We start from the raw sequence: 25,860 nt of genomic DNA, 5'->3' as shown, positions 1-25,860 counted from the left end.
ACAGCCCATGCAAAGGCTTGCGCCGCATGAGGAGTCATTCTGGCAAATCGACTCCGGTAACGCCGCACGCCTCATCACCGCAAGTTTCAACGCCTCCTCTTCCTTCGCCAATGAGCTATCGGGGCTTCTCACCTCTGTCACCGCCTCCCCGCCAACATTTTTCTACGCCTGGTCTGCAGTTCTCAACGCCCGTGGCCAAGAGCCCTCTGGCACGCTCGTGGACCGAGGATGACCTTACCGCATCTGCTCATTCAAACGACAACACGAACGAGAACACCCGAGACACGCTTGGCCTCATCCAGCGACTCAACGACTTGACGCAAAAGCTGCTTGCGGGTGAAGATGTCCCTGACACCAATATTAGCGCCATGCACGGAAAGCTCGATGAAATAGAGTCAGTTCTAGCGGGAGAGCCGCCTCAAGCTACGCCTCAAAACAAGCCAAAAACGTGGCCCATGGACTCTCAGAGTGTCGATCACGAATCCTTATGGACCTCACCCTCGCCCTCATGGTTTCGATCCGGCCTCTCGGAAATCTCACCCTCATTCCGGAGCTCCTTCAGACGGGACACGCCCTCACCGGAACCTACCGTTGAGAAGAAGCCTGCCGTCGATACTTTCCGCATCGCATCTGAAGCAGCAAAGCTCAATTCCGAACTGGAAACCCTCGTCACAAATCTCAAGGCCCGGCAGGAGGAATCAGAGGTGAGACATGAGAACGACTCACTCGGAAGACATGAACTGATGAGTTTGCAGCACATACACCAACTTCTTGTAACCCGCGCAGAACGCGCAGCACAAAGGATCATTTTCCTCCAAGGACGAGTACGAGACTTGTACGTTTCTAAACTCGCTTGCAAAGCAGCCATACCCCTTCATACTAACTCATCGCAGGGAGGAAGAACTCCAAGAAAACGACTCCGAACTCACCTACCTCCGCCTCGGCCTCAAGGCCATAGAAGTGCAGTGTCCAACCGACGTTGATCCCGATCTCGCCCAGAGCATTCAGAACTGGAAGGCTGACTGGTCCGACCTCAAACGGAAACGCTCCAAGCACAAGAGTTTCGACCGCTCCGCTTACAGCACCCCCGTGGGCACGCCGTTGCGGCGATGACCCTACTCAGACTTTATTTTTACACCTCGTCTTTTATGCGTGATGACTCAAGAGATATGAACGAGTGATGAAGCCACAAAAGTTATCGAGTACCGTACGGTTACGGCTGAAGCATAGCATAGCAATGGTGTTTGGAGAAAACAGCAGGATACCCACTCCACAAAATCTCGCATTTCGTCTTAGGTCCCTTTCTTATAGCATAGCGGATACCATCAGAGCCATGAATACAGTTTCTTGTTTTGCTTTCTCTGCGTTATACACTGTCAGCCTAGTCGGTGCGGCTGATTCTAAGACGTGACAAGGGGTCCCATAACAAGAGCCATCGAGTTTGCAGTGAGAAGACCGGCATCGACAAAATCCATTGGTCCTGCCATTCCAGCCAGCCAGAGGCAGGCCGGCTTGGGGGCACCTGCATGCGCGAGGCACCCTCCACATGCGTGAGCTGCAGTGGCTTATATCTCAAGGCTGACGCTACCCCGCTGCGCGTCCTCGCCTCATCTTCTTGAGATGCAACGGAAATAGGTTTCTGTGTGTTTGGGGTGTTGTCTTGCCTTTCTTCTCTTTACAAAATCGTGTCCGTTCGCACCGTCTTCAAACCGCCGCTATTTTGACCATACTGGCCTTGCATCCTGCCCAAAAAATAAGCCGTTGGCACTCGGAACGTTGCTCTATCCCCGACATCTATGTCAAGGATGATGGCGTGCCCCATTGCAGGAGCTGTAGGCTGTCTGCTCACAAGCTCCTACAACGGCGTCCCCAAAACAAGAAACAGCTTGATCTGCCCCCAGTCCCCCCGGATGAGCCCATGGGCCGACTTAATTTATGGTGGCCTCCTTCCGTACCGTACACATCAACCCCATTTTTGCTTGACACGTTGATCGACGATCTGAAGACCGGGAAACAACCGTCGACGGAATCCGGTGTCAAACGTTCAAACCCATTGCCCAACAGTGACCCGTCTTCGTATGACACGATCTACACGAAAGCCCTGGCTCAAGACGAAATCCGCTTGGCTTGTCTGACTTCAGTCCCAAGTGGATCAAAGGACTACCCTGTTCATCTGTCATTTGAGGTCTTTCAAGACGATCATCATCCTGATTATGATACGTTGTCATACACTTGGGGGGGAGAAGACGACGACAACCGCCGGTATGCTCATCAAACCGTGCGAAAACGAACTTCAAAAGATCTGTTAAATGCTGATTCTTAAATCCATAGAAACTGTCCAATCTACGTCGGTAAATACTGGGATATCCTCTTTGCGACTCGCAATTGTGCAGCTGTGCTTCGATATCTTCGACCTTGGAGGGAGAGCAGGCTGGTGTGGGTCGATTTTGTCTGCATCAACCAGGGTCATCCCCAGGAGAAATCATATCAAGTTTCCAAAATGGGACGGATCTTCTCCAGGTGTAACCGGACCATCTTGTGGCTCGGCGAAGACGTTGTGAGCCATGACCAAACGGATCTGCCATCTCGACATCCGCTTTACGAGCTGGACGTTATTCGATCCCAAGTAGAGCTGTTCTCGCCGACACGAGAACCAAACACACAAGGACGTCCCGAGCCTGTTGGATTGAAAAGGCTCCTCATGCGACGATACTTCTCCAGGGTCTGGGTGATACAGGAGCTGATACTGTCTCCTCGCATACTAGTTCCCCTCGGGAACAAAGTGTTTTGGGCAGACAGCCTAACCTTGAAGCAAATTGAAGGGGACCGTAATGCATCCGAGGTGGAGCGACAGTGGTCTTGGGAGAGTACTTCAGCGCCATGGTTCAAAATCTTGGCCCAAGGGGGACTCCATGGCCAACCTTGGCTCGATATCATGACTCTGACCTCACATTCAAAAGCCTCAGACCCCCGCGACAGCTTATACGGGGTATTGGGTCTGTTGCCGCGAGAGCCTGGTGCCAATCAGCTCATCCCCGATTATTCCATCTCCTACCAGCACATGATTGTGGGAGTCTTTGCCCACCATCTTGTTACTCGACGCAACATCAGCCTGCTCCTCGCTGCGCGATGTACCTCCATGTGTGAAAGTGGAACAAAACGTTTGCCGTCGTGGGTGCCACCGTTTGAGAAGCAAGACTGCTGGGAATGGATAGCTGAAAAAATTTCACAACAGCCAACTAGTCGCGTGTCGGAAACCCGTGGTATAATTGTTCTTGGCCGCTATCAGTCCCTCGAATTCACCGTGGGTACTTCAACTACTAGTAGACCCTGGCATCAACGGGCCAGCGTCGACCTTAACACGGGGAGTCTGTGTATATGGACAACCAGGTTGTTCACCGTTCGATCAAAAGGTGTATCGACAGTCGAAGCAGCGCAGGGTTTTGAATGGATGATGTTTGGACCTGGACCTGGACCTTTGTACAGAGTCATCCTCGGGTATCCTATTGTCGTCATGTACGTCACAAGCAAAGACAACCAAGTAGACCTGGTGATTGAAGGAGATGAGCTACATATACTCGACTCAGACGCTACGGATAGCGGTGGGGAGCCACAAGTACCTACGTACGTCTTCCTACGTAGAGTATCCGGCCAAGCTTTCATACTGATAGCTTGTGTGCGATACGTTCGGTTCTGCTGTGAAGATATTATCGATTTCTCGGAAAGAAAGATGACCCTGGATAGCATCCAGGACAGCCTTTCTGTGAGCATCACAGTCCTCAAACACAACTGGGATGCTCCCTTGTATCGATTCGACGAAGAAATCGAAAAGTCAGAAATGTTTAAAGTAAACAACATTAAATTCTGTCAGATCCTCCCGGGAAACGAGGCCACCCCTCTTAGCGCCATCATACCGCTGATCGTTTGCGGGTCAAGTCTGGAACGACTTTTACAGGATCAGGTAGCCGACAATCACCGGGCCAGGACAGTCGACGGATACATAGAGCTGACGTACAGTTCAGCCGAATGGGCCACCGTGAAGAGTCTTTACGCTACGAATCTCACCCGTGAGACCAGATATCCAAAAATACTGCGGAACACAAAATTGGGAGGTCACTGGCAAAAGAAAGTGGGAGACGGTTGGGTCGAACTTGATTCCGCAGGCGAGACGGGCTGTGTCACCGAGGACGAAGAAGACACTCACGTCAGAAATTTGCAACGTGGCATTGACCAACTCTTCAACTGGATCGATGAAAAGTTTAGAATCAGGGGTATCTGGGATTACCTTGGCCTCGAAGATCCAAATGGATCATGGGAAGAACTCCAAGGAGCTCAGCCTCTTCTTACTCGGGATTCCACACTTGTAAAGCCTGAATGGATGAAGTGGTTCATTAAATGTAGACTGAGTGGGAACGAGAGCCAGGTTTACATTGTTTGACTGGGGGAAGATCAGAAGACTCCGAAGCTGGTATAGAAGTAGTTGTCAAGACGGAGAATTGGGAACTAGAAAACAAAGGGTGAGTTAAAACAGAAATAACTTACGTTGTTTCAAGTGACCTAGAAAATTGTAGACAGGTGGTCATTTTGACTCGCAATTGTAAAACGAAGGGCGCCCTCATACCGTCGTAGTCATTTTCCAGCAACAACTTGCGTATCTCCTCGGTTTCCTTAGCCTCCCATATATGTTTGAACCCCTAAGAGATCTCGATAGTCTCCCCTCCTTAACAGTCATCAGTACTACGCGCCATCAACCACCCCGCCGTCTCCGTTCTCGGCATACAAACAATGATGACCTTCCAGGGCTTGTAGATGCCCAAGTGAGCCCATACTGACCTTATTCCCTCGTGACTGGGGATTGCTATGCCTGACTCTAGTAACTAACCCTGGCTTAACTCCTTATCCCCATACTTCTCCTCCCTCTTGTTCAACCTGCGGGCCTCAATCAGATGAGCTCATCTCGTCCCACAATCCCATTACTAGATGAAGAGCTACCCTATCATCACCCCAAACGTAACATTGAAGTCTTGGGTACCTTCGAAATGATGCCTACCAGCCACCGTCACACAATGCCACTTGACAAGGTTTCGAGGCTCGTCTTAACCTATGTCGGGTCCGCCCGGCTCCCGTGCTCGTGGATATGCTTGGGGACTCTAAACCGGGAACGGGCCCGAAAAAAGGAAAGATGCGAACGCCGGGCGCATTTCCAGTACCCAGAAGACGCCGTGTCGATGTGCAAAGGTACAACGAGATCGCTTCAAGGCTTGATAATCCGCTCGCAATCTGGGCGAGCCATGAAAAAGTCAGAACCACCGAGACCGTGACGGGTGCGAGATTTCGTGCCGATTGAAACTAACCAGCTAGACCGGGCGTCCAGGCCCGAAATGACATGCAGCAGTTCCGTGGCTGGCTCGACGTGCGTGACTGGGTTGATAAGAAGGCATTTTCACCACACCTCTGTGTTGGCCCAACATTTGTTCACTACTCTTCCGTTCGTACGTGCCGTACCAACATTATCACATTGGCAAACCTACCGACTGCAGTTGCCCACAAGACGGCGTGCTTTCGCAGCTTAATTCGAAACCTACGGTCAAGTGTATGGAGAAATTTTCTTTCCTACGGCTATCTCATAGGTCTTCCTGGATTCTTGGGTGCAGAACGTAGCGTATCAGCGGGCGAGGCAGTTTGAGGCAGTTTCCCATGAATGCGCACCGCCAAGCTGCAGCGTGGAAACAAGCTACACACTCAATCGGAAATTAGGCAAAACAGGGAGAGGAATACTAAACAAATTTGATTTGCGATTCGTCGTCCCGATGGCGCGGTTCCGCTCGTGTCAAGGGTCATGAGAGCCTCTTACGACGAGTCCAGCAATCAGAAGAAGGTATCGACTTTTACTACTGTATATAAGTCCCAGGCACACGCAACAACGACACGATATGACGCCAACTCCAGATCGAGATTCTAGTGGCTCCTGCGCCGACTGATACAGAGCGTTCGATTGGGCTGTACGCAACAATGCCGCCGCGATACGTCTTTCTCCCCGTCTTCGCCGCCACCGACTCTCTCGCTATGGGTTCGGATGGGCGCGCGGGACACGGGCTTGTTGGATACGGCATCAAGATGCATGACCCTCCCTGTGCGTTCGCCTGCCGCGATGCCATCTCCACAGCGACGCTCAGCTATTCCACCGTCGGTTCCGACGAAATGGGCGGCATGTCAGGGATGAGCGGCATGGTCATGACGGACGGCGAGTGCTACGCTACAGATGACGCGTTCTTGGAAACTCTCACCTGGTGCGTGGCGGCCAGATGTGAAGGAATCCCGGAATGGAGACTTGAAAAGTACTGGAAAAACAACGTTGCCGGGGCCGCCGCCGTCCAGCCGGACCCGAAGGTGACGTATCAACAGGCACTGGCCAAGGTCATCGGCACTCCGGCCGCGGTATATGCGGCCACCGGGCCACTGAATGAGACAAGCATGGTATCCCATGATCTTTGGTACGCGGCTTACAATACCGATGTTATATTCGAGGGCCAGGAGAGCATGCAAGCCAAGTACGGGTAAGTTGGAAACACGCCATCGAGTCCCGGAGTCCATGAACGCCTAGTAACCAGCCATAGCCTCATCATCCTTTTATCCGGCGTTGTGATACCATTCTTCTTCTCCCTCCTGCGCTTCGTACCGTTTCCGTCAATGTGGTGTTCCAGGTTCAACGCCTGGATAATCGACCCTCCGCTATTTGGCAGTCATCATGACACGCCCGTCTTCTTCGGCCTTGTAGTGATGCCCAAGCGGGGACAGGCTCTCTTCATCTTTTACTTCATTGTGATCAACACGGTTCTCTCTGCCGTCAACTACGAATACGCTGACCACAGCATGTGGTTTCCCAACAACCGCTGGCGTTGGATGTGCATGCTGGTATCCAACCGCCTCGGACTGCTCAGCTTTGCCAACCTACCACTGATGTTTCTGTATGCGGGACGAAACAATCTTCTGCTCTGGGCCACCGACTGGTCGCATTCGACTTTCCTTCTGCTCCATCGATGGATCGCTGCGATAGCGACTCTGCAAGCCATCTTACACAGTATCATCTATCTGGACGTTTACGTCAAGAACGGAACGCACTCTTCCGAGTCGAAAGAGCCGTACTGGTACTGGGGTGTGGTTGCCACTGTCGGCCTAGCTGTTTTGTTTCCTACGTCCGCTATACCCAACCGAAGAAAGGCCTACGAGCATTTCTTGGCTTGGCACGTTGTCATCGCCATCATGGTTGTCGCGGGTTGTTGCTGGCACATTGTCTTCGCATTCAGCCACAAATGGGGTTACGAGGTCTGGATCTTTGTCTGCATGGCCGGTGGGGTTTCGACTGTGTCTCTCGAGTCGTGAGACTCGCAAGGCACGGCGTCAAGACGGCCTTCATCACAGTCATCGACGAGGAGTACTGCCGGGTCACGATCCCCGGGGTCTTCGCTTCAGGCGTCGCATACGCATATTTCCCCGCGCTTACCTGGCGCGTGTGGGAGAACCACCCGTTTTCTGTGGCCTCCGCCATCCTACCTTCGAAGCGTCAACATGTGGAACATGCCACGAAAAGCAGTGACGATGTCGAGAAGCGTCTCACAGCCGTTACCCCAGCCGACTGCACCTCTCTTCCCGACGAGCGTCATAGTAGCACCTCCCAGTCAGCGAGAGAACCTCCCCAGCTTGGAATCACCTTCTACATTCGCACGCAGTCCGGTATGACCTCGCTCCTTCGTCATCGTGATTCAGTCCCCGTTCTCCTTGAGGTGGGGTACCCATCACATTCACCGCTCTCCGAATTACCGCACAACTCACCTGCCCTCATTGCGCTTGCCGGCGGTGTCGGCATCACCGCTATTCTGCCACACTTACGCAGCCATCCGGGCCGCGTGAAGCTCTATCGGGGTTGTCGAAATCGGGCTCTTGTCGATGACGTGGAAAACACAGGCGTACTCTCTGGCATCGAGATCGAGCTGTTCATCGGTAAGCGGATGGCCGTCAGAGAGGTGTTGAAAACGAGCTTGTCGGAGGCCAGGGGGAGGTCTGCGTGCTGGTTTCTGGGCCCGGCAGTGTAATTGATGAGGTGAGGTGCGTGTTTGGGGAAATTGTGAGGAAGGGAAAGGGAACCAGGGCGAGACTGGTCGTGGAGTCATTTGGCTGGTAGCCGGAGAGGTAGAGTGCAGCAGGCTTTGCGCCTCGACGCAGGCCCAATGGTTCTGTTCACTCTCAGAGGAACACGTGAAAAGTGACTGAAGACCAGCTGTGAGAGATGTCCAGGCTCAACACGGAGTAGTGATGCCATGACAGGTCTTAACGTGTATGCAGGCGCGATCTTGGAACACGGAAAACCCTCTCGGCGAAATCTTGGAAGCGAAGCGCCATCAAGCCAAGCCGTAAGAGAAAGCCTGTGTACTATGTGGTTGTGTTATGATGAGGTGGTCTTGCGTCCGAAAGGACGTCCGGAATCGTAGAGCTTTTACGGAGTTCTGGGGTCTGGTTGCTTTGATGTGGGGAACTTCTGCGGGAGGCGGATGGTGTTTGAGATCTGGTGCATTGGGATGACAGAGAGTAAACCGTCGAGAGCTTACATGCATGCCGCATTGCATCTGCAGCTTCCAGCTCGCGGAAAATCGGGATATGGAAGTGGGAGGTAGCTGGTTTCACACAATTTGAGGTCAGATGCGGAAGAGGGGTGTATGGTCATTCTCCAGTAGCACGTGATGGATGGTGGCCGCGTCCTAAAAAGGTGCAACAGAGTCCGGAAGCTACATTCTGAACTCACAGAATGAAGTAACTGACATGATGAATCTGATACTGGGTCAATGCAGTCCAAGATCATGAAGTCCAATGCGCTGTGTAGCCGCGTCCGAAACCTTTTTTTTTGTCCGTGCAAATGTATGTCCGGCGCCACCTGAACCTCATTCACGGGCCCTATTTACGTAACTACCCCAACTCAGTATGTTCGTCCCGTCTCATCATGAGTCTTGACTTGCATCCTAAGACCGGATCATAGCATGTCTGGGGCTGAGGTTCTTGTGACCGGGCCAAGACCCGTTCTACCGGGATTGCAGTCTCCGGCTCCCTGGACCGTAGACGTAGCTGTTGTGTGGCTCATCTGGTCTAATGTCGCCATCACTGCACAATTTACAATACCTTTTTTTTCCCTCTCTACTATGTAAAAACATTCCTGAGCTGCAAGCTTCGGCCCGGCGTTGGCTATTAGAGATGTTTGCGCTGGGACTCCTGCGTTTTGGGTCTGGACAAGCTGGATGCAGCGGCTGTAAACGGTCTGCCGATCCTGCCATCTTAAATAGTTCAGACGTTGCATTTAACATATTGAAGATGAAAGGCTTAGGGCTCTCGTCTTTTTTGGCCTCTGTTTGTTCCACTCTACCTCAGTCCATTTACCTAGAGGCATCATGTGCGGCATCACGGCGGCTATCACGCTTCAGCGGAGCGGCTCTGCTAATGGAGCTAGTGGCAATTCCGACTTGAAAGGACGCAAAACTCTTCACCAGCAGCTCCAGAAAAGTCTTGAATCCATTGCTCATCGCGGTCCGGACGCTTCTGGAGTATGGGTTAGTGACGATGGGACTATCGGTACGAACGTTGAATTATCACAGTGGTTTGCAACTCTCAACTAATCCATGGGGTAGGCCTGGGTCACGCCCGTTTGGCCATCAACGACCTGTCTCCGGACGGAGTGCAGCCATTACATAGCGACGATGGCATGATCCATGCCGTGGTGAATGGAGAGATCTATGACCACGACGCGATCAGGGAACGCTTGATCCAAGAATACGGCTATGAGTTCAAGGGTCACTGCGACAGTGAGGTTTTGGTTGCCCTTTACAAAATTTATGGCGCACCTGGTTTCTTCGAGCATCTCCGCGGAGAATTCTCCTTCGTTATTTACGACGAGAATGACGGCCGAGTCATTGTTGCGAGAGATCGGTTTGGTATCAAGCCCATGTTTGGGACTCTTCATGGCGAAGGTGCTAGCAAGCGGATGCTTCTTACCTCGGAAATAAAGGGCTTCAAAGCCTTGGGTTGGGAGCCTGAGTGGAATGTCCATGGCTTGCTTACCGGATCTTCAATGCAAACTCACAACACCGTCTTCAAGGACGTCTGGAAGCTGAACCCTGGCACTTGGATGGAGATCTCCCCAGACGGCGAAGTCGATCATCATCAGTACTGGGACCCCGATTTCAAGGACAAGGTAAGTGACATCTAGCGAGGAGTTTACCTGATCGCCTAATGCTCACACACAGTAGCGAGAAGTAGAGACCCGGACCGTGGATGATATGATTGTGGAAGTGAGAAAGCGTCTGATAGAAGCAGTGAAGCTCCGGCTTCGTGCCGATGTACCGGTGGGGATCTACCTATCTGGAGGCATCGACTCGTCCCTCATTGCAGGCATCGTGACGAAACTTGTCCGTGAGGAAGGGATCAAGCTGGGAAATCAAGATGCAACGAAGCGTATCCACTGTTTCACAATTCAGTTCCCGGAAGCTTCAGGCTTCAACGAAGCTGGTGAGTTGCCGGCCCGAGACTAGAACCATCTTTACATTGTAAGAACGGGCGTGCTGACACCTCATGCAGATATTGCTGAACGCTCGGCTGAGTGGCTGGGCGTGCAAATCCTGAAGAAGGACATGGACGAGGCGGCATTGGCCGACAATTTCGCGGACGCAGTCTACCACACTGAGCATCACAACTTTGACTTGAATAGCGTGGGAAAGTTCTGCCTTTCCACACTGCCTAGGGAGCATGGCGTACCTGTCGTGATAACAGGCGAGGGCGCTGATGAGCACTTTGCGGGCTACCCGTTCGTGCTGCCGGCCTTCCTGATGGAAGCCGACGCCGCGTGGCCCCAATCTACCATGACTGACGAGGTCCGCGGAGACATGTTCAAGGAGATGTCACAAGACCTTAAAGAGATGTTTGATAGGATCGGCATGTTCGAGGACGAATCTTCCTCAGGAGGTCCCAACAACTCGATGCGGTTGGAACCCGAATGGAATGCGTTCTCGCCTTGGGTACGCGAGACGTACAAAGCACCTGGTTTTGGCGAAACAGTAATCCCGCCCGAGGTTCTCGGGAAGATGATGACGAAGTGGCATCCACTCCACACGAGTCTTTATCTGTACACCAAGGGAACCCTCGCCAACATGATCCTGACTTGTCTGGGCGACCGCACCGAGATGGCACACAGTATCGAGGCCCGTCCGCCGTTCCTGGACCACCACCTGGTGGAGTACGTGAACAACCTCCCCCCAAGCGTCAAGGTCGGCTACCTCGACGCCGCTGGGGAGACGACCGGATCGGGCACCACCGGGACTGGCGAGAGCCTGTGGTGGAAGGACCTGAGCCCGGCACGCCAGAAACTGAGCGAAAAGTGGATTCTCAAGGAGGCTGGCAAGCCCTTTATCACGCAGGAACTCTACGAACGGAGGAAGCATCCGTACTCGGCGCCGCTCAAGTGGCCGCGTGGCGGCCCCATACACAAGATGATGGAGAATTTGATTAGCAAGGACAACATTGAGAGTTTGGGCTTCATCGAGTGGGACAGCGCCAAGAAGTGGCTCGAGGAGGGATTCGGCGACGACGCGAGCCCGAGAGCGTTCCGGAAGCTGATCTGTACCGCTTCGTGGGTGGTCCTTGGCCAGAGGTTCGGGGTAAAGACGGCTACCAAGGAGCAATGGTGTGCGTAAGAAAAAGGATGACCAAGGTCTTCCGTAAGTATACTATGTACGATTAATGATAGCGCTTGACTGAAGAGTACTGGTTGGACATTTCTTTGACAAATTGTGTTTGCCTAGTAAGCAGTCACTCAAAGTCTATGATAAATGTCACTGGCAGCCGCCCGAATTATGACAATTGCCATGAAGACCACAGCTTCAAATATATTGCGCTGCCTCGCTAGTGAATGTTCTTTACATACATTGGGTTAGTCAGCATGGAACTATATCCTCTTAAAGAAGCCTCCTTTACGTACCCTACCTATGGGGAGCGGGCGATCTCCTAAGCTTATCCACGAGCAAATCTCTTTTACCTCTATACAGAGTCGAGGAAAGCTATGAACATTGATGAACGAAACAAAGAGAAGCTACCACCATTTCCTCGGAGACGTTGTCTGGGGATGGTAAGGGATCCGGACACTAACACGGGGTGCATGGGTTGATCCCCACCGCAGGTACAACGTCGAAGGCGGCACGACAGGTGCTGCAATATGACGTGAGAGATTCAAGGTGGCCTTGACCAGACACAAATGAATGTTATGTCTCTTGGTACCGTCTACGTACTGCCCAATAGGCTATCTTACACAGTATCCCGGAACTTCCATGCTAATTCTGGTGGCCGACGAAGAGTGCATGCGCCTTGGGTAGGATACTTATGTGACCTGATGGGGAACGTTTGCAAATCGACGCCGTTGTACGGGTCCCGTCAACCTTTTTTGATGGGCACTTTGGCCGTTTCAACCTTAACTTCGTAGCTTCCTTCTACGCGGGAAACACAATACCAACGACAACTTGGATGAAAGGCTACATTCGGCGATTCCTCTATTTCGATTTCGTAGAAAGGATACCAAAATGATAAGCAATTGTCACCTTGCTCGCAAATGAGTAACCCAGGTAATGAGGCCTGGGTTATGATGTCAACAGGGTCGGTCCATCGAGGAGGGCCAAGGAATGTGGCACCTTCCCACCCGTGGCAGGATCGCCTAGCGCTTCCTGGGCACTGAGAAGCTTTCTGCATTATAAATCTTGACTTTACTGGGCGATGTCCTTGGCGGTTCTCTCTGGAGAAGGCCCAAACCCACGCGATCCACCTCAACCCCGGAGATCGAAATCGAAGATGGCAGCTGAGGCACAGGCCTTCGGTTCACTTCACTTCCCCATCTCACCTCACCTCACCTTACGGGCAAGGACACCCAGGCGTTATTTCCGTGCTAGGAGCTAGCACGCGACAGGGAGTTGCCCATTTACATCAAGCAGCCGATGCAACGGACCCATTTTGCTCATGCAAATTCAACGTCATCTCAGCAGCCTCCTTCTTTCCTCCCTCCATCAGTGGTGCGCCGAACCAGCCCCAATTCGCACAATTCCAACGCCATCTCTCAACTTCACCCCCATCCGATGTCGATCGCATCCTTTTTCTGTGAGCCAAATGTGCACACAAAGGGCCTTTGGCCGACGAAACGCGCGCCTTCCTCTTTGTCTCCCCAGTTCCTCACACACCACCAGCTACAACACCCCGTGTACATAGTAGTCCCAAAGAACGATCCCTGCCGACCGCGACGGCGACCTCGCTCATCTCATCTCGCTCACATCCCCGATCTATACGACTCTACGAATAGGGTCGACGCAAACAATCCCTTCCCCGAATGCAACTGCAGGTTCGGAAGCGTCATGACGTCGTCCGAAATCCTTCCAGCAAAGGTTTGACGGGAACCAACGGCTTTCCTGTCACGCTGCGGCCCCAGTTCATTCGTTGTTTCTCCAGTCTCCATTGACGATTCCCGCGGTTTCCCTCCCCGCGTTTGAATCCACCCCCGGTCTCCATACCCTCCTCCACAGGACCACCATTTTAGCTTTCCAGTTTCCTGGTGTAGTTCGGGCCTGATCTCTGTGGAGAAGTCTCCGTTTGCGCTCTTCACCATGGTTGCCCTCGATATCTCACTTCTTGGCGATGTGTCTGAACACTTAAGTAGCCAAGCTGTCCCCAAGCCGGGAGGCTTACTTGGCTATCTTAGGACACCAACCCACTCACCATCTTCATCTCCATCTCGTTATTCCCATCCACTTTCTATTACTTTAGACAGTGGCAGCGTTGACCAAGCCGCCCTTCTACCCCCGCCGCCAAGTGCTTGTCTTCACTTGGCTTCACCTCTCTCCGTACTAGCGTACAACCCGCTCGTTGACGGGCTTGAGACCCAGTGGCCGTCACCAAGATGGCTGCGGATCCAAAGCGAGAAAAGTTCGGCGACCGATCTTCGTCAGACCGGGCCGAGGCTGAAGTCTCTCACATGGACAACCCAGGACGGTTCTCCGAAGCCACGGCCATCGATGAAGAAGAGAGGAAGCGGATAGAGGCTTCCCGCAAGCTCGAAAACCCTCTGGCTGGCCTCACTCCCGAGCAGCTGGCCCAAAAAGGCGAGGATTACTGCCACAAGCATGGCATCGACGATGAGGAAGACATTCGTGCTTTTCGTCTCGGCGCCATGATTGCTGGGAACATGAACAAGTACGACACAATGGCTGAGCTTACTGCTCAAGAGCGTGCAGTGCTTGATGGCGAAACCACTCATAAATGGCGGAACCCAAAGATGCTCTACGGTGTTGTTGCAGGTCAGTCATCTTGCTGTCTTCTCTGTTCTTTGCCATTCAGTTTCGAATGACATCTTCCCCTTGCCCCTTTTCGTTTTTCTAGATACGCGGAGACTGACATGTGTCCAAGTCTGTTCGTTCTGCGCCGTCGTACAAGGAATGGACGAAACCGTTGTCAACGGTGCCCAATCGTTCTACAAGAGCCAGTTCGGCATCGGAGGCAAGACGGAGAGAGACACCTGGCTACTCGGTCTGACCAACTCGGCTCCTTACCTCTGCTGCGCCCTTATCGGTTGCTGGCTCACCGAACCCATGAACAAAGCCTTTGGCCGCCGCGGCACAGTCTTCATTTCCTGTCTGATCTCTGCTCTTGCCTGCTTTTGGCAAGCATTCACAAACACCTGGTGGCACAGTGAGTTCCATCGTTGTCTCCTTCTCTTGGCTGTGTGACTGAGATCAGTTCCAGTGTTCATCGCCCGGTTCATGCTTGGCTTTGGCATTGGCCCCAAATCCGCCACAACCCCCATCTTCGCCGCCGAATGCGCGCCGCCACGTCTCCGTGGAGCCCTCGTTATGCAGTGGCAAATGTGGACAGCGTTCGGAATCATGTTGGGCTACGTTGCTGACCTAGCGTTCTACTACGTACCCGACAGGGGTGGCATCATTGGCCTCAACTGGAGGCTGATGATGGGCAGCGCCATGATACCTGCGGTGTTCGTCTGCGCCTGCTGCTACATGTGCCCCGAGTCCCCCCGATGGTACCTGACCAAGAACCGTCACTCTGATGCCTTCAAGGCCATGTGTCAACTGCGCTTCGAGAAGGTCCAAGCTGCCCGTGACCTGTTTTACGCCAATGCCCTCCTTCAAGCTGAACAGGAGTCTCAAGGCATTGGTAAACAAAATCGCATTAAAGAATTTTATACAATTAGACGTAACAGAAATGCAATGATTGCGTCAGAAATTGTTATGTTTATGCAACAATTCTGCGGTGTAAATGTCATCGGTAAGTACATACATCATTTTATAACGATACGTACTACATAAAGCGGGATATATACCTTTTTCCAAATATGGTTATACGCTTAAAGAAAAATCTCAAAATGGCTCGTTATGGTGCACATTTGATTGTATACTAACATCTAGCAGCCTACTACAGTTCCGAGATCTTTTTGGCCGCAGAGTTCTCAGAAGTCAGTGCTTTGGCGGCGTCCCTCGGCTTTGGCGTCATCAATTGGCTCTTTGCCCTCCCAGCCTTCTACACAATCGACACCTTTGGAAGACGCAACTTGCTCTTGACGACGTTCCCGTTGATGGCCATCTGCCTGTTCTTCACTGGCTTCTCGTTCTACATCCCTACGAACCCTGCCAAGATTGCCTGCATTGCCACTGGCATCTACCTCTTCGGTATGGTCTACTCCCCTGGTGAGGGCCCGGTGCCATTCACCTACTCCGCCGAGGCGTACCCCTTATACATTCGCCCCATCGGTATGTCCTTAGCAACTGCCACAACTTGGTTCTTCAACTTCATCCTTGCCGTCACCTGGCCCTCGTTGCAGGAGGCCTTTACCCCGACCGGCGCGTTCGGGTGGTACGCCGGCTGGAACATTGTTGGTTTCTTCCTGGTCCTCTTCTTCCTTCCCGAGACCAAGGAGAAGACCCTCGAGGAACTAGACGCCGTCTTCAGCGTCCCGCTGAGGAAATTTGCGCGCTACGGGCTTGCACAGTTCTTCTATTTCTGGAAGAGATTTGTTTTCCGTCAGAACGTGACGCCGCCGGCTGTGCCGCTCGCTGGGGATGTTGCGTACCACCGGGAGCAGTTTAAGCAGGAGAAGGAGCATAACCCTACTGCTCGTGTTTAATGTGAACATAGGAGGTCGGGGTGTGGGTGTGTGAGTGCCGTCCATTGGAGATCATGGGCGAGAGAAAAGAGGAGGAAGATGTACGAATGATACTTGGATGATACCACAGTCGCTTTAGCATGACTGATCGGTGGATGTAGTACAATAATACGAGAAAACTTCGCGAAACACTCGCATTGTTGAGTGTTTTCCTCACAGCTCCTTGTTCTCCCTCTCGTGCGCTCCACATAGTTGATGCTGAATTCAATTAACCGGGCACATGACAGATATTCCGAGCTTCAGTAGCACGAACACATCACTTTTGTTACTAGGCTATTGGCATCGCATAAACTCTTCCCAAGAATTCAAAGGCCTCAATGAATGAGCATGTGTCGTATATTACGCCTTGATCTCCCTGCGAAAGATATAAGGGTACAGTCGCGTTCCCTCTTCACGAAGCGAGCAGTCACCAAAACAACCATCCCACATTTGTCAACTGACCATAATCGAACGGCGAGTCTTCAACAACAAAACTTGGAGTAAATGAAAGAAACACACCACCCTTTTCGAAGCAAAAAGCCCGTCCCTACTGGACTGGATACAAAGTCACGCTACCATACTGAGACAAAGTTTCTTCTCGCCCTGTGTACAAGCTGACTCGAAAGCTTGGCGACGCTGCGACATAGGAAAGGGGCGTAATTCGTAACAGTCGTATCTCATTCCCCCCACAGCCAGATCTCATCGCCAAATCAACGAGACGAACGAAGCGACCCCCCATCGACAGACGACCCCCTCCCGCCCGAGGACCCCTTGTGACTATACACCTCCTCCCACGTCGGGCCCCGATCCGCACCTGCACCCGCGCCGGCGCCAGCACGCCTGCCGAGACCAGGCGACCGCGGCGACTCGTCCCTCAGATCCGAGCCACGGCCGTCTCGGCCAGAGCACACGCCATAGTCAGTGTCGCTTCCCCGGATGTCGTACGCAGAGGCGAGCTGCGACAACGGCGACAAGGACTCAAGGTGGTGCTGCGAGATGGCCGGCAACGAGGCGCTATACCGGTTGACCGGGGCCGGGCTGCGTTGTCTCCCGGGGACGGAGTGTCGTCCCATCGGCGGGGGCGGTAGGTCGCGATGTCTGGGCAACGGGGCGCCCGCGTCCGAGTTGGCACGGGGGAGCCTTGCGGGGTGTGGTGCCAGTCGGTGGCTTCCGCGGTCGTACGTCCTCCGATGCGGTACGGGCGCAGGACGCCTAGGATCGCTGCCCGGCCGTCGGGCATGCGTGTTCGCCTCGGAAGGCAGGGCCAGTTCGTGTGAGGGGCTGGGCCTGGCCCTCGGGATGGACGGCAGAGGCGGCGCAACGTCCTCGAGACAGTCCCACACCGCCTCGTCGAGGATCTTGCGGACCTTTTTGTCGTGTGACTCCGGGAAGAGATGCCGGGAGAGCTGCCTGGGTAGTCTCTCGGGCTTGCCGTCGAGGACAGGCCCGTCGGCGTTGATGGGCAGAGCGGACACGATGGCGTGCAGACGCCTGGCTTCCGGGTCGGGATATGCGAGGATGTTATTGATCATCCACTTGGCGAAGCCCATGGGGGTCAGGCCAGGTACGTTGGGGTGAGATCTGGGTGCGGCCTGGATGAGGTGGTACTGGCAGTCCAAGTCCTGGTACAGGAACTCGATCCGTTTCAGTGCGTCTTCCGAACGCGATCTGAAGATTTCTGATGGAGGTCAGCGCCCGTTTTGATGACCTTGAAGCTTTGAGATTCTACTCACCTTCATATTGGAACCTCTCAGGCTCGACCTTATACTTTGTGTACAAAGTGAGCATCTTATCAGGGGTAACGACCAAAGTTTCTGGGTGCCCAAGCTCGGCAATCTGAAAACAAGTCAGCCAGTGAAAGATTCTCGCAGCAGAACCTAGGTAATACCATGAATTTCGCCAGTCCCCTGAGCACAGAGTTGAGACGTTGCGTAGAATACCCCTTAGAGTCGAACAACATTCCCCAGGCCTTGTCGACACTACTCAGCTCGACCCGCCCTGCGGCAGCAGTAATGGTAGGTGAGACGGATTCCAAATTCGAGTCGGCACGCGGCTGGCCGTGAATCACCGGCGGGCCCCTGCTCCGGAATTGAACAGCCCTCGACACAGGGCTGACGGGCGGAGTGGACTGACCTGCCGGCATGGGGACCGAAGGTGGCGCCGTCTTCGCATGCGTGACTTCTGGGCTTCGATCCCTAGGCGAAGACACTTTGGAGGAACTCAGTGCTTCAATGACCGATGGCGGCGGACTGGGATACGATGGCGTGAAGACGGAGCTCTGGCCCGATAAGGGGGAGAGACGTGACGTGTCGGTGGGTGTGTCGGCCTCACTGTTCTTCAGCTGGACGACCTGAGCGACTTGAGCAACTTCATCGTGTAAGTCAACAGGTCGTTTCTGCAAACGGAACAAAGCAGCAACCAACCTTCTTCCTTGATCATCTTCTTCAACTCCTCCACCACGTCGAGAGGCAAATGGCCAAGACTATCCTGAGGTCTTGAGATGAGCGACTCCACACCCAGACTCTCAGGCCCTTGCCGCTGTTGTTGCTGCTGCTGCCGCCCATCCGAAAGACCTTCGTGCCCATGGTCCTCCTTTTGACCGTCCCATCTATAACTCCCCGCGGCGCCCCTAGGAGATAGCGGCAAAATCTTCTCGTCCGGCCCGGACGAGCGGCCCGCGGCGTCTCTCGGCAGGGACCAGTTCGTGGTGGTGTTCAATCTCAGCCGCACAGCTTTCTCGCCCGGCGCGGCAGTCATTGCGGGCTTGGGTTATGTTATCTGCCAGGTAGTGCGGAAGAGACAAATAAGACAACAATAAAACAGTGATTGGGCAGTTGGCGCGGGAGCGACCGCAGTATATACCGAGCAAACAGACGAAGGGAGGCTGGATGACGAGCAGATAACGCAAAGAGTAAACTGCAATAGCTACAGATCCATAACTCTCTCGATCGGCGCTGGACCCTTTGGAGGAGCTCCGCAACGAGACGTTGACATCTAGTTCCTCTGCGTCAGGCGGGCTAATGGGGTGGACGATGATGAAGGCGATCACGGAGGCAACACCACAAGCGGCATTAGTGCTGCGGGAATCTGCATTTTCAGGATGCGAGGGAGAGGTTAAAAGTTACAGTTCTCCCCTCGCAAAAATAACACATGTGGGTGAAAGGGGAGGCAGGCTGTGCGCGGTAGGTGGCTCGCACAAAGCAGCCGGGCAAAAGGTGTGGTGAGAGCCACACAAAGTTGCCTATCGATGCCGTGCACCGGTATCCAACTTGGCCGACCCTTGTCTCATTGGGCTGCAAGTATGGTGTCGAAGCTTGGTACATCACACATCGGCCGCGTTTCGACGCGCCGCTGCGATCGGAGAGGCGAGGAAGGAGCGTTTGTGTCGATTTTATCCTAGGAGAAAAAAAAGCCTGCCCAGGATGTGCCCTTACCCGGTAATGTGATGACATTGGGAGGGTTTCGGTTTTGAGGCCATAAGCGTTCGAGAAGCCAGAAAGTTTCCCGCCTGGGACGAAAAAGTTTGTCTGTATTCCTGTCCCATCGTTTCGAGTTGCAGTTTTTAGTCATGCCGGGTGTCGCTGTAGATGGTCCACGTTGGGCCGAACAGCACAAGTCAGGCGATAAGACATTTATTTGCTGGCCCTGGCCCTGAGGCGGCAATCAGCGTTCGGCCATTATGGTGTTATTGGGGCGTGTTGCCGTGCCACCAAGAGGTCTCGATAAGCCCGTGAGCGCCAACTTGAGACGCAAGCTTGGGGTCCTTTCAGTTGCTGCGCGGAAGCTTGAAGGGTGGGATGCTGCATGAAGGTGCAGAGGACAACGACAGTCCCCGGGGTTGGGGCCGTAACGCCCGGACGCCCCGGAAGCCCCGGTAGCTGTCCCCGGCAAGGCGTCCACCGAAAATGGGTCGCACGCCCGCGCGGCTGGTCGCTTCAGTCGATGGATTGGCGGCCAGATAATGGCACTTCTTACACGACTCGCGCCTATCGGCAAATGAGGGTCGGAACGGTAGTGCTGAGACAACCTTTCCGCTTGTCGAAGAAAAGCCCAATGGATTGAGATTACCAACCCCGTAAATTTAGTTCCGAACGAACACATGTCTTGAACTGGTGGGCGGTACCGCCGCGTGGTCCCGATCTGAAGCGAGACGCAAGTAGACAATCGTGATCCAGCCCCTAACGACCTGGTTACCCTTCTCTGGTCAGCAGGGCAAAAGGGAGCAACGTCGGTGAGGTTAAGAAACGCTGAAAAGATGTATTTGTTACACTGCTATATGAATCTTGGGCAATGTGCACCCCCGGATCGAGATTCAATGCCCGCCAGCCAATGCACTTACGAAACCACCGTCAGACTCCTTCCTTCCTTACGCCTTGTACAACAGGTCCAAGAAACCGTTGGCCAAATCAACCACCACACTCTTGTTCGGCAAGGATCCCGCAACACCATACAAAGCAGCCGAGTCGCCGACAGCCTTGCCCTTAGCCCCCTTGCCCTCAACGATACGGACTCTCTCCTTCTCCTTCTCGGCCTCGACAACAGCCTCCAAATCCATCATCAACTTGTCGAAAACCTTGGTGATCGGGAGAGTAACAGCGATGTGGATGGCAGGAGGGCTCTGGAGAGCGTTCAAGTGCCAGCCCTTCTCTGACATGCCATCGGCAATGTCGTAGATGTCGAGGTTCTTGGCCGTGAAAGCAACGACCGAAACAAGCGGCTTGCCCAAGATCTCCAGCTCGTGGTCCAGGGCCGGTGTCTCGCGAATCCTCTCAGCAATCTTCTTTGCAGTGCCGACGATCTTGACACAAGCATCGACGTAGCCGGCCTCACCGACCTTCATCAAGCTAGCCCAGCAGCCGGCAATCAGAGCGCCTGGACGCGAACCGGCCATGCCGGGAGAACCGTACACACCACCAGACCAATCCGGCGACACGTAGTACTGGTACTTGCGGAGCTCCGCAGATCTGTACAAGACAGTAGAGTTGCCCTTGGGCGCGAATCCGTACTTGTGGGTGTCGCAGCTGATGCTCGTAACGCCCTTCAGACGGAAATCGAACAACTCGGTCTCAAAGCCAGCCTTGTCCAAGAAAGGCACCATGAAGGAACCGAGGCAGCAGTCCACGTGGAGGCACAGCTTCTTCTTGACGGCCAGCTTGGACAGAGCGCTGATGTCATCGATGATACCATGGGGAAAGTTCGGGGCGGAGCCAACCAACAGGACGGTGTTGCTGTTGATCAGGCGGGAGACAGCGCGGACATCAACCTGGTAGCTGGGTGCAGGGCATGCGACGTAGTGAATCTTGATCTTGAAGTAGTCACCGGCCTTGCGGAATGCGGTGTGGGCGGTTTCGGGCAGAATCCTGCGGCTTGTCAGTGCGAGCACCATGGTGACGATGTCAGAGATAGTACGTACATTTCCGGCTCAGTGATACCCTTCTCGTGGTATCCCCTCTGACGCGCGCTGAGGCAGGCCATCAGGATACTGTCGGTACCACCGCTGGTGGTGGCACCGGCACCGCCGGCAGGGGCGTTGAACATGCTGAGCACCATGGAGACAATCTCGGCCTCCATTTTTCGTACACCGGGGAAGACGTCGGGGTGAATGGGGTTGGCAACGGTGAACTTGCCGAAAGCCTCGGTTTGAAGCTTGATCAGTTCGTCCTCGCCGTGGTAGACGGCGCCGGAGACAAAACCGTCCTCCCATCTCGTGTGGTCCATGTTCGCCAGGGTATCAAGCTCCCTCCGGACATCGTCTTCGGACATGCCGTCCTTCGGAAGGGTGAGGTATCGAGTAAGGTTCGTGGGGATCATCTTGGCCTGCAGTTTCGACATGGACTCGTTGATCTGCTTCTGGACCGTGCCGCGCACGCCGGGGGCGCGCAGGAAGTAGCCGTACAGAACCCTGCGGATATCAATGTAGAGCTCGACGATGCTGCCGATCAGGCCGCGGCCCTTGAGCTTGAGGAAGGCCTTGCGCGTCCATCGCCAGACGAAGAGGAAGAAGATGACGTTGCGCAGTCTAGAGGCGACGAGATGGCGCGATTAGCCGGGGGCCGAGTTACATCGGGAGGGATGCCGAGGGGGAACACGGGAGCATTGGTGACTTACAAGTCGAGGTTCAGGACCAGGAGCGGAGCTGCTTGCCTACTGCGCTTGACTTGGTTCAAGCCCTCGCGCAAGCTGGCGGGAATCCGGGAGCTGCCGGGCATCTTGTCTGCCGTGATGTGAAGCTCGGTGCGGTGGGGGTGGCTATGTTTCGCGACAGCAGCAATGAAGAGGAGACGGATGGGAATAATGGACAATGGGGGTGGATTCGAGTCTAATATATAAACGGGTAGAACAGAAGAAGGCGGAGGGGGGAAGGAGGTTAAGAAAAAAGAACTGGAGACTGGGGACGTGGGTTCAAGGCTAGGAGTTGGGACGAGGAGGTTCCGACGTTAACAACACCAACAAGAACATCGCCGACGCGGGCCCAAGCAATTGGAGACAAGCTGTAACCACTGTCTGTGGCGAGCAGTGTCAAACGGGAGGAGTCCCGACGCGCAAAATCGTGGGGCATGGCGTCTTCTTGATTATTTCTTAGCGCCGTTTACCCCTGTCGCTGCAGCGAAGGTAGCGGAGTACCTTCTGGAGCGTCCGCTTCTCTGGGGGATCATCGTCGCGATCCTGGCTGTCACATGCGCCGCGACAAGCAAGAGGGGCCCTGTTTCCCACGGCGTCCGCGTCTGGCTTGCAGCAAGCAGTCCCACCCTTCAGGCAAGTCGATTTACAAGGGGGGGCCTTGAGGCCGACCGATAGCCGCGTGCATTTTGCATTGAGAAAGGCCACTGGGAGACGGCGAAATCGCCAATAACATCTCCTCCATCAGGCCAGGCAATTGCAAGAAGGGAGCCGACACGTCGTTAGAAGTCAAAGGGCTTCTGCCCAATCCGAAGTGTCGTAAAGCGGTGGAGCGGTGGTGATGAACACCACCAGTTCCCGCCCAATAGAGTACTCCGCGCCGCGCGACCTGCCTGTCATCTTATCGCGGCGGGCGATACGTCACAAATCCCTCCTCCTACACGAACTGAGGACCCTCGACCTCGGCCGATTGGGCAGTCTGTCCGATTTGCGCATGACTATCTGTCTGGATCGCTTGCATTCGCAGTTGTAACCCTGTCCCCTCTTCACGACCATCCAAAACTCTTTTTCCCTGAAAGTCCAGTATCTTGGACGTGATATACAATGCCTTGATCTGTCGACGAAGATCGGCTAAGCCACCCGTCTGTCCGCGGACCGCCCGTAGCAAAAAAAAGGGATCCACCAGAGCGGCGGGGCGCCGGGCCCGCGGACGCCCGTCAACCGGCTTGGTGGTCACGATTTCACTTCGAAGCCGTTTTGGCCGGCCATTGATCGTCATTAATTTGCCCATCCAGGGGTTTCGGCGGCAGTTGGCCATGGGCAATGGCACGCCAGCCGAGGCCCGACTCCGTGTGGTATCTCTCTTCGCCCTCCCACATTCGATCGAAAACTCCTGGGCTTAAATGGTCACGCCCTGCCTCGAGCACGTCACATCAGCAGCCTTAACGTCTGAGAGATCCAAGCGGACCCAGCGCCGTCCGGGACCACGATCTTAGCGGACGATGACCTTGCAGCTCTATCCCAGCCGTGCGCCAACAGACCTTTGGTCTTGTCTAGCCCCTGCCTCATTGGAGGGCAGTTTGGCTTCCTCGTTTAACTAGCATCGCCACGGCATTCAAGAGTTATTGATGGGCGCATGGTAATAAGGCAGACGGTTGTGGAGGCTACCATGTCGATAGCCACATGTCCCAACATCGATACTGGACCAACTTGGGAGTTGAGTCCCTATTAGCATCTGCACCCTGGCAGGATGGCCAACCTCTATCCTCATGATGTACAAAGCACGCAAGACTCGAGCCTTCCGTCATCAGCGAGCCGTCATCCCGAAGAGGCCACGAGGGGAATACAGCATCCATCATGAGCGCTGTACAAATGTCTCATGCAGCCAGCTGGCCAGCTGGCTTTCAAGAACCTTCCCGGCACCTCTCAGTGACTCCGTATGAAACGTATCATCGAGAAATTCTCTCCAAAAACAACACCACAAATAACGCCCTCGTCCAGCTCACGTACACTTGAAATTCTGAGTACATGCTTCCCGGGGAATAAAACGCCTGGAGTAAACCCGTCCCTATATCCTGTCGTGGGGCCAACCCCCGTCGCTCCTCTTTTTAGTCTCATTCATCTACTGCCCCTTGAACGCCGCGTGCCACTGCTTGTTGTAGCTGTTCAGCTCCTCCTCGCAGGCCCGCTCTCCGGATTTGGTACATCCAGCAGCGCGGACAACCAAGTCGCCATCCTTGAACATATCGCCCTTATCGTACCTGTTGTAAGAGTTAAATAACTTCTGCGGCACGATGGCGAGTTTGGAGAGGATGGTGGGATGCCATTGGACAATGTGCTCCTAATGAGACGGTCAGTGATTGGCATGGCTCCGTGGCACCAAACGGCAACTTACCAAGGCATGGCCCTCGGCCTTCTGGAAGTTGTAGCTCCGGTACAGTGGGTCGAACCACGTGTCAATGAAGAACTTCGCCCACTCGCCGTTCCGGACGAAGAAGCTGCCTGCCGACAATCCTTCCCTGTCTTGAGTAAGAACGAAGCTGATGTCGTCGCCCTTGAGGTGGGGGAACGTCTTGATGATACTGTCAGGCGGAACGACCGGCTGATCCCTGATCATCAAGCTGTTGAGTTTATCCGACTTCAAAACCAGGCTCTCCACAGACGTTGACGGGTCCATAATGTAAGCGTCTTGGTCAAGATACCAAAACCATCCAGCTTCTGGGTACTTCGTCATGGCATGCCTCAGTGATACGACTTTGTTCCACGACGCCGGTGAACCACTCAGATCGTAGTCTCCTGTCTTCGCAAACATCACTTCGTACCCTAGACAAAGACCGTTAGCATCCTCCGTAGCCAAAGTGCCAAATTGTCCCAACATACCATGGAGCTGCGCATATTGTTTTCTGTTGTCGCGAATGCTTGACAAGTAGTTCTTGCTGTAGTTCTCCTCGTCCAGCACCGTTACTATCACCACAGGTGGTTCGCCCAACGGCGCTCGAGGCCCGCTCGGCGACTTGAAGGCTCTGGAGAGCAGGTATAGGAAGGCCAAGAACACAAGGGCGCCCGCCGCAATGACCTTCAGCCTGCTGCGACGGAGCAGCGGCGGTATTCTCGAGGTCCTTGCCCGGAATGGCGGCGGATTCGAGCTTTTTCGTGGGGGATATGCGAAATGCATCTTCTCGAATAAGGTGAAGTAGTTCAAAATGGCAAACTATTCGAATCGCAATCGATCGGTTTATCGCGGTCGGACCAGTGTCTATATTCGGCGCGTCCAGCAGGACTGTCGTTTGGGACGAAGTTCCGCGGTTGTCGAATACGAGAAGGAACGCTGACCGTGGCCTTTGCAATTAGAGGCTTGGCACAGAGAGGAGGGAAGAAAGAGTCAGCGAGCCTCGAGGGTCGAAATGGTTCGTGAGGAGTTCGAGGGAAGTCATCCAGAAAGACGCATTACGTTGAGTTTTTTTGTGATTTTAAAAGCGCGAATAACACCTTGAAGAGCGCGGTTCTTGAAGTGA

At 54.0% G+C, this 25,860-nt stretch overlaps 7 protein-coding genes across 7 annotated transcripts; 4 read left to right on the top strand and 3 right to left on the bottom strand.

Moving 5' to 3' along the window:
• Nucleotides 1-110: 110 nt before the first annotated feature.
• ColSpa_10185 (uncharacterized protein) lies at nucleotides 111-1,113 on the top strand (the record flags this gene model as incomplete). Its single annotated transcript, XM_049276397.1, has 3 exons — nucleotides 111-704; nucleotides 787-824; nucleotides 894-1,113. 3 exons carry the CDS (start codon nucleotides 111-113, stop codon nucleotides 1,111-1,113), a joined length of 852 nt encoding a protein of 283 aa, XP_049132354.1.
• A 4,899-nt stretch (nucleotides 1,114-6,012) lies between these two features.
• ColSpa_10184 (ferric/cupric reductase transmembrane component B) lies at nucleotides 6,013-8,093 on the top strand (the record flags this gene model as incomplete). Its single annotated transcript, XM_049276396.1, is given in 3 exon segments — nucleotides 6,013-6,557; nucleotides 6,618-7,379; nucleotides 7,394-8,093. The coding sequence occupies 3 exon segments, from the start codon at nucleotides 6,013-6,015 to the stop codon at nucleotides 8,091-8,093; spliced, it is 2,007 nt and encodes a 668-aa protein (XP_049132353.1).
• A 1,344-nt stretch (nucleotides 8,094-9,437) lies between these two features.
• Nucleotides 9,438-11,732, top strand: ColSpa_10183 (amidase chyE; the record flags this gene model as incomplete). Its single annotated transcript, XM_049276395.1, has 4 exons — nucleotides 9,438-9,618; nucleotides 9,675-10,237; nucleotides 10,293-10,551; nucleotides 10,621-11,732. 4 exons carry the CDS (start codon nucleotides 9,438-9,440, stop codon nucleotides 11,730-11,732), a joined length of 2,115 nt encoding a protein of 704 aa, XP_049132352.1.
• Nucleotides 11,733-13,972: 2,240 nt separating this feature from the next.
• Nucleotides 13,973-16,207, top strand: ColSpa_10182 (putative metal ion transporter; the record flags this gene model as incomplete). Its single annotated transcript, XM_049276394.1, has 4 exons — nucleotides 13,973-14,369; nucleotides 14,479-14,760; nucleotides 14,815-15,351; nucleotides 15,495-16,207. The coding sequence occupies 4 exons, from the start codon at nucleotides 13,973-13,975 to the stop codon at nucleotides 16,205-16,207; spliced, it is 1,929 nt and encodes a 642-aa protein (XP_049132351.1).
• A 728-nt stretch (nucleotides 16,208-16,935) lies between these two features.
• Nucleotides 16,936-18,982, bottom strand: ColSpa_10181 (uncharacterized protein; the record flags this gene model as incomplete). The annotated part of the gene is made up of 4 exons (XM_049276393.1): nucleotides 16,936-17,903; nucleotides 17,959-18,061; nucleotides 18,114-18,592; nucleotides 18,649-18,982. 4 exons carry the CDS (start codon nucleotides 18,980-18,982, stop codon nucleotides 16,936-16,938), a joined length of 1,884 nt encoding a protein of 627 aa, XP_049132350.1.
• Nucleotides 18,983-20,591: 1,609 nt separating this feature from the next.
• On the bottom strand, nucleotides 20,592-22,434 carry ColSpa_10180 (spindle assembly checkpoint component MAD1; the record flags this gene model as incomplete). The annotated part of the gene is made up of 3 exons (XM_049276392.1): nucleotides 20,592-21,585; nucleotides 21,639-22,244; nucleotides 22,334-22,434. The coding sequence occupies 3 exons, from the start codon at nucleotides 22,432-22,434 to the stop codon at nucleotides 20,592-20,594; spliced, it is 1,701 nt and encodes a 566-aa protein (XP_049132349.1).
• A 2,033-nt stretch (nucleotides 22,435-24,467) lies between these two features.
• ColSpa_10179 (putative alpha-1,2-galactosyltransferase) lies at nucleotides 24,468-25,520 on the bottom strand (the record flags this gene model as incomplete). The annotated part of the gene is made up of 3 exons (XM_049276391.1): nucleotides 24,468-24,686; nucleotides 24,741-25,168; nucleotides 25,226-25,520. The coding sequence occupies 3 exons, from the start codon at nucleotides 25,518-25,520 to the stop codon at nucleotides 24,468-24,470; spliced, it is 942 nt and encodes a 313-aa protein (XP_049132348.1).
• Nucleotides 25,521-25,860: the final 340 nt, after the last annotated feature.

The sequence above is a fragment of the Colletotrichum spaethianum genome (genome assembly GCF_022836535.1).
Source record: "Colletotrichum spaethianum MAFF 239500 DNA, contig33, whole genome shotgun sequence".
Lineage (NCBI taxonomy): Eukaryota > Fungi > Ascomycota > Sordariomycetes > Glomerellales > Glomerellaceae > Colletotrichum > Colletotrichum spaethianum.
Note: the sequence above shows the minus strand (reverse complement) of the source record. Positions and strands in the feature narration are given on the sequence as shown.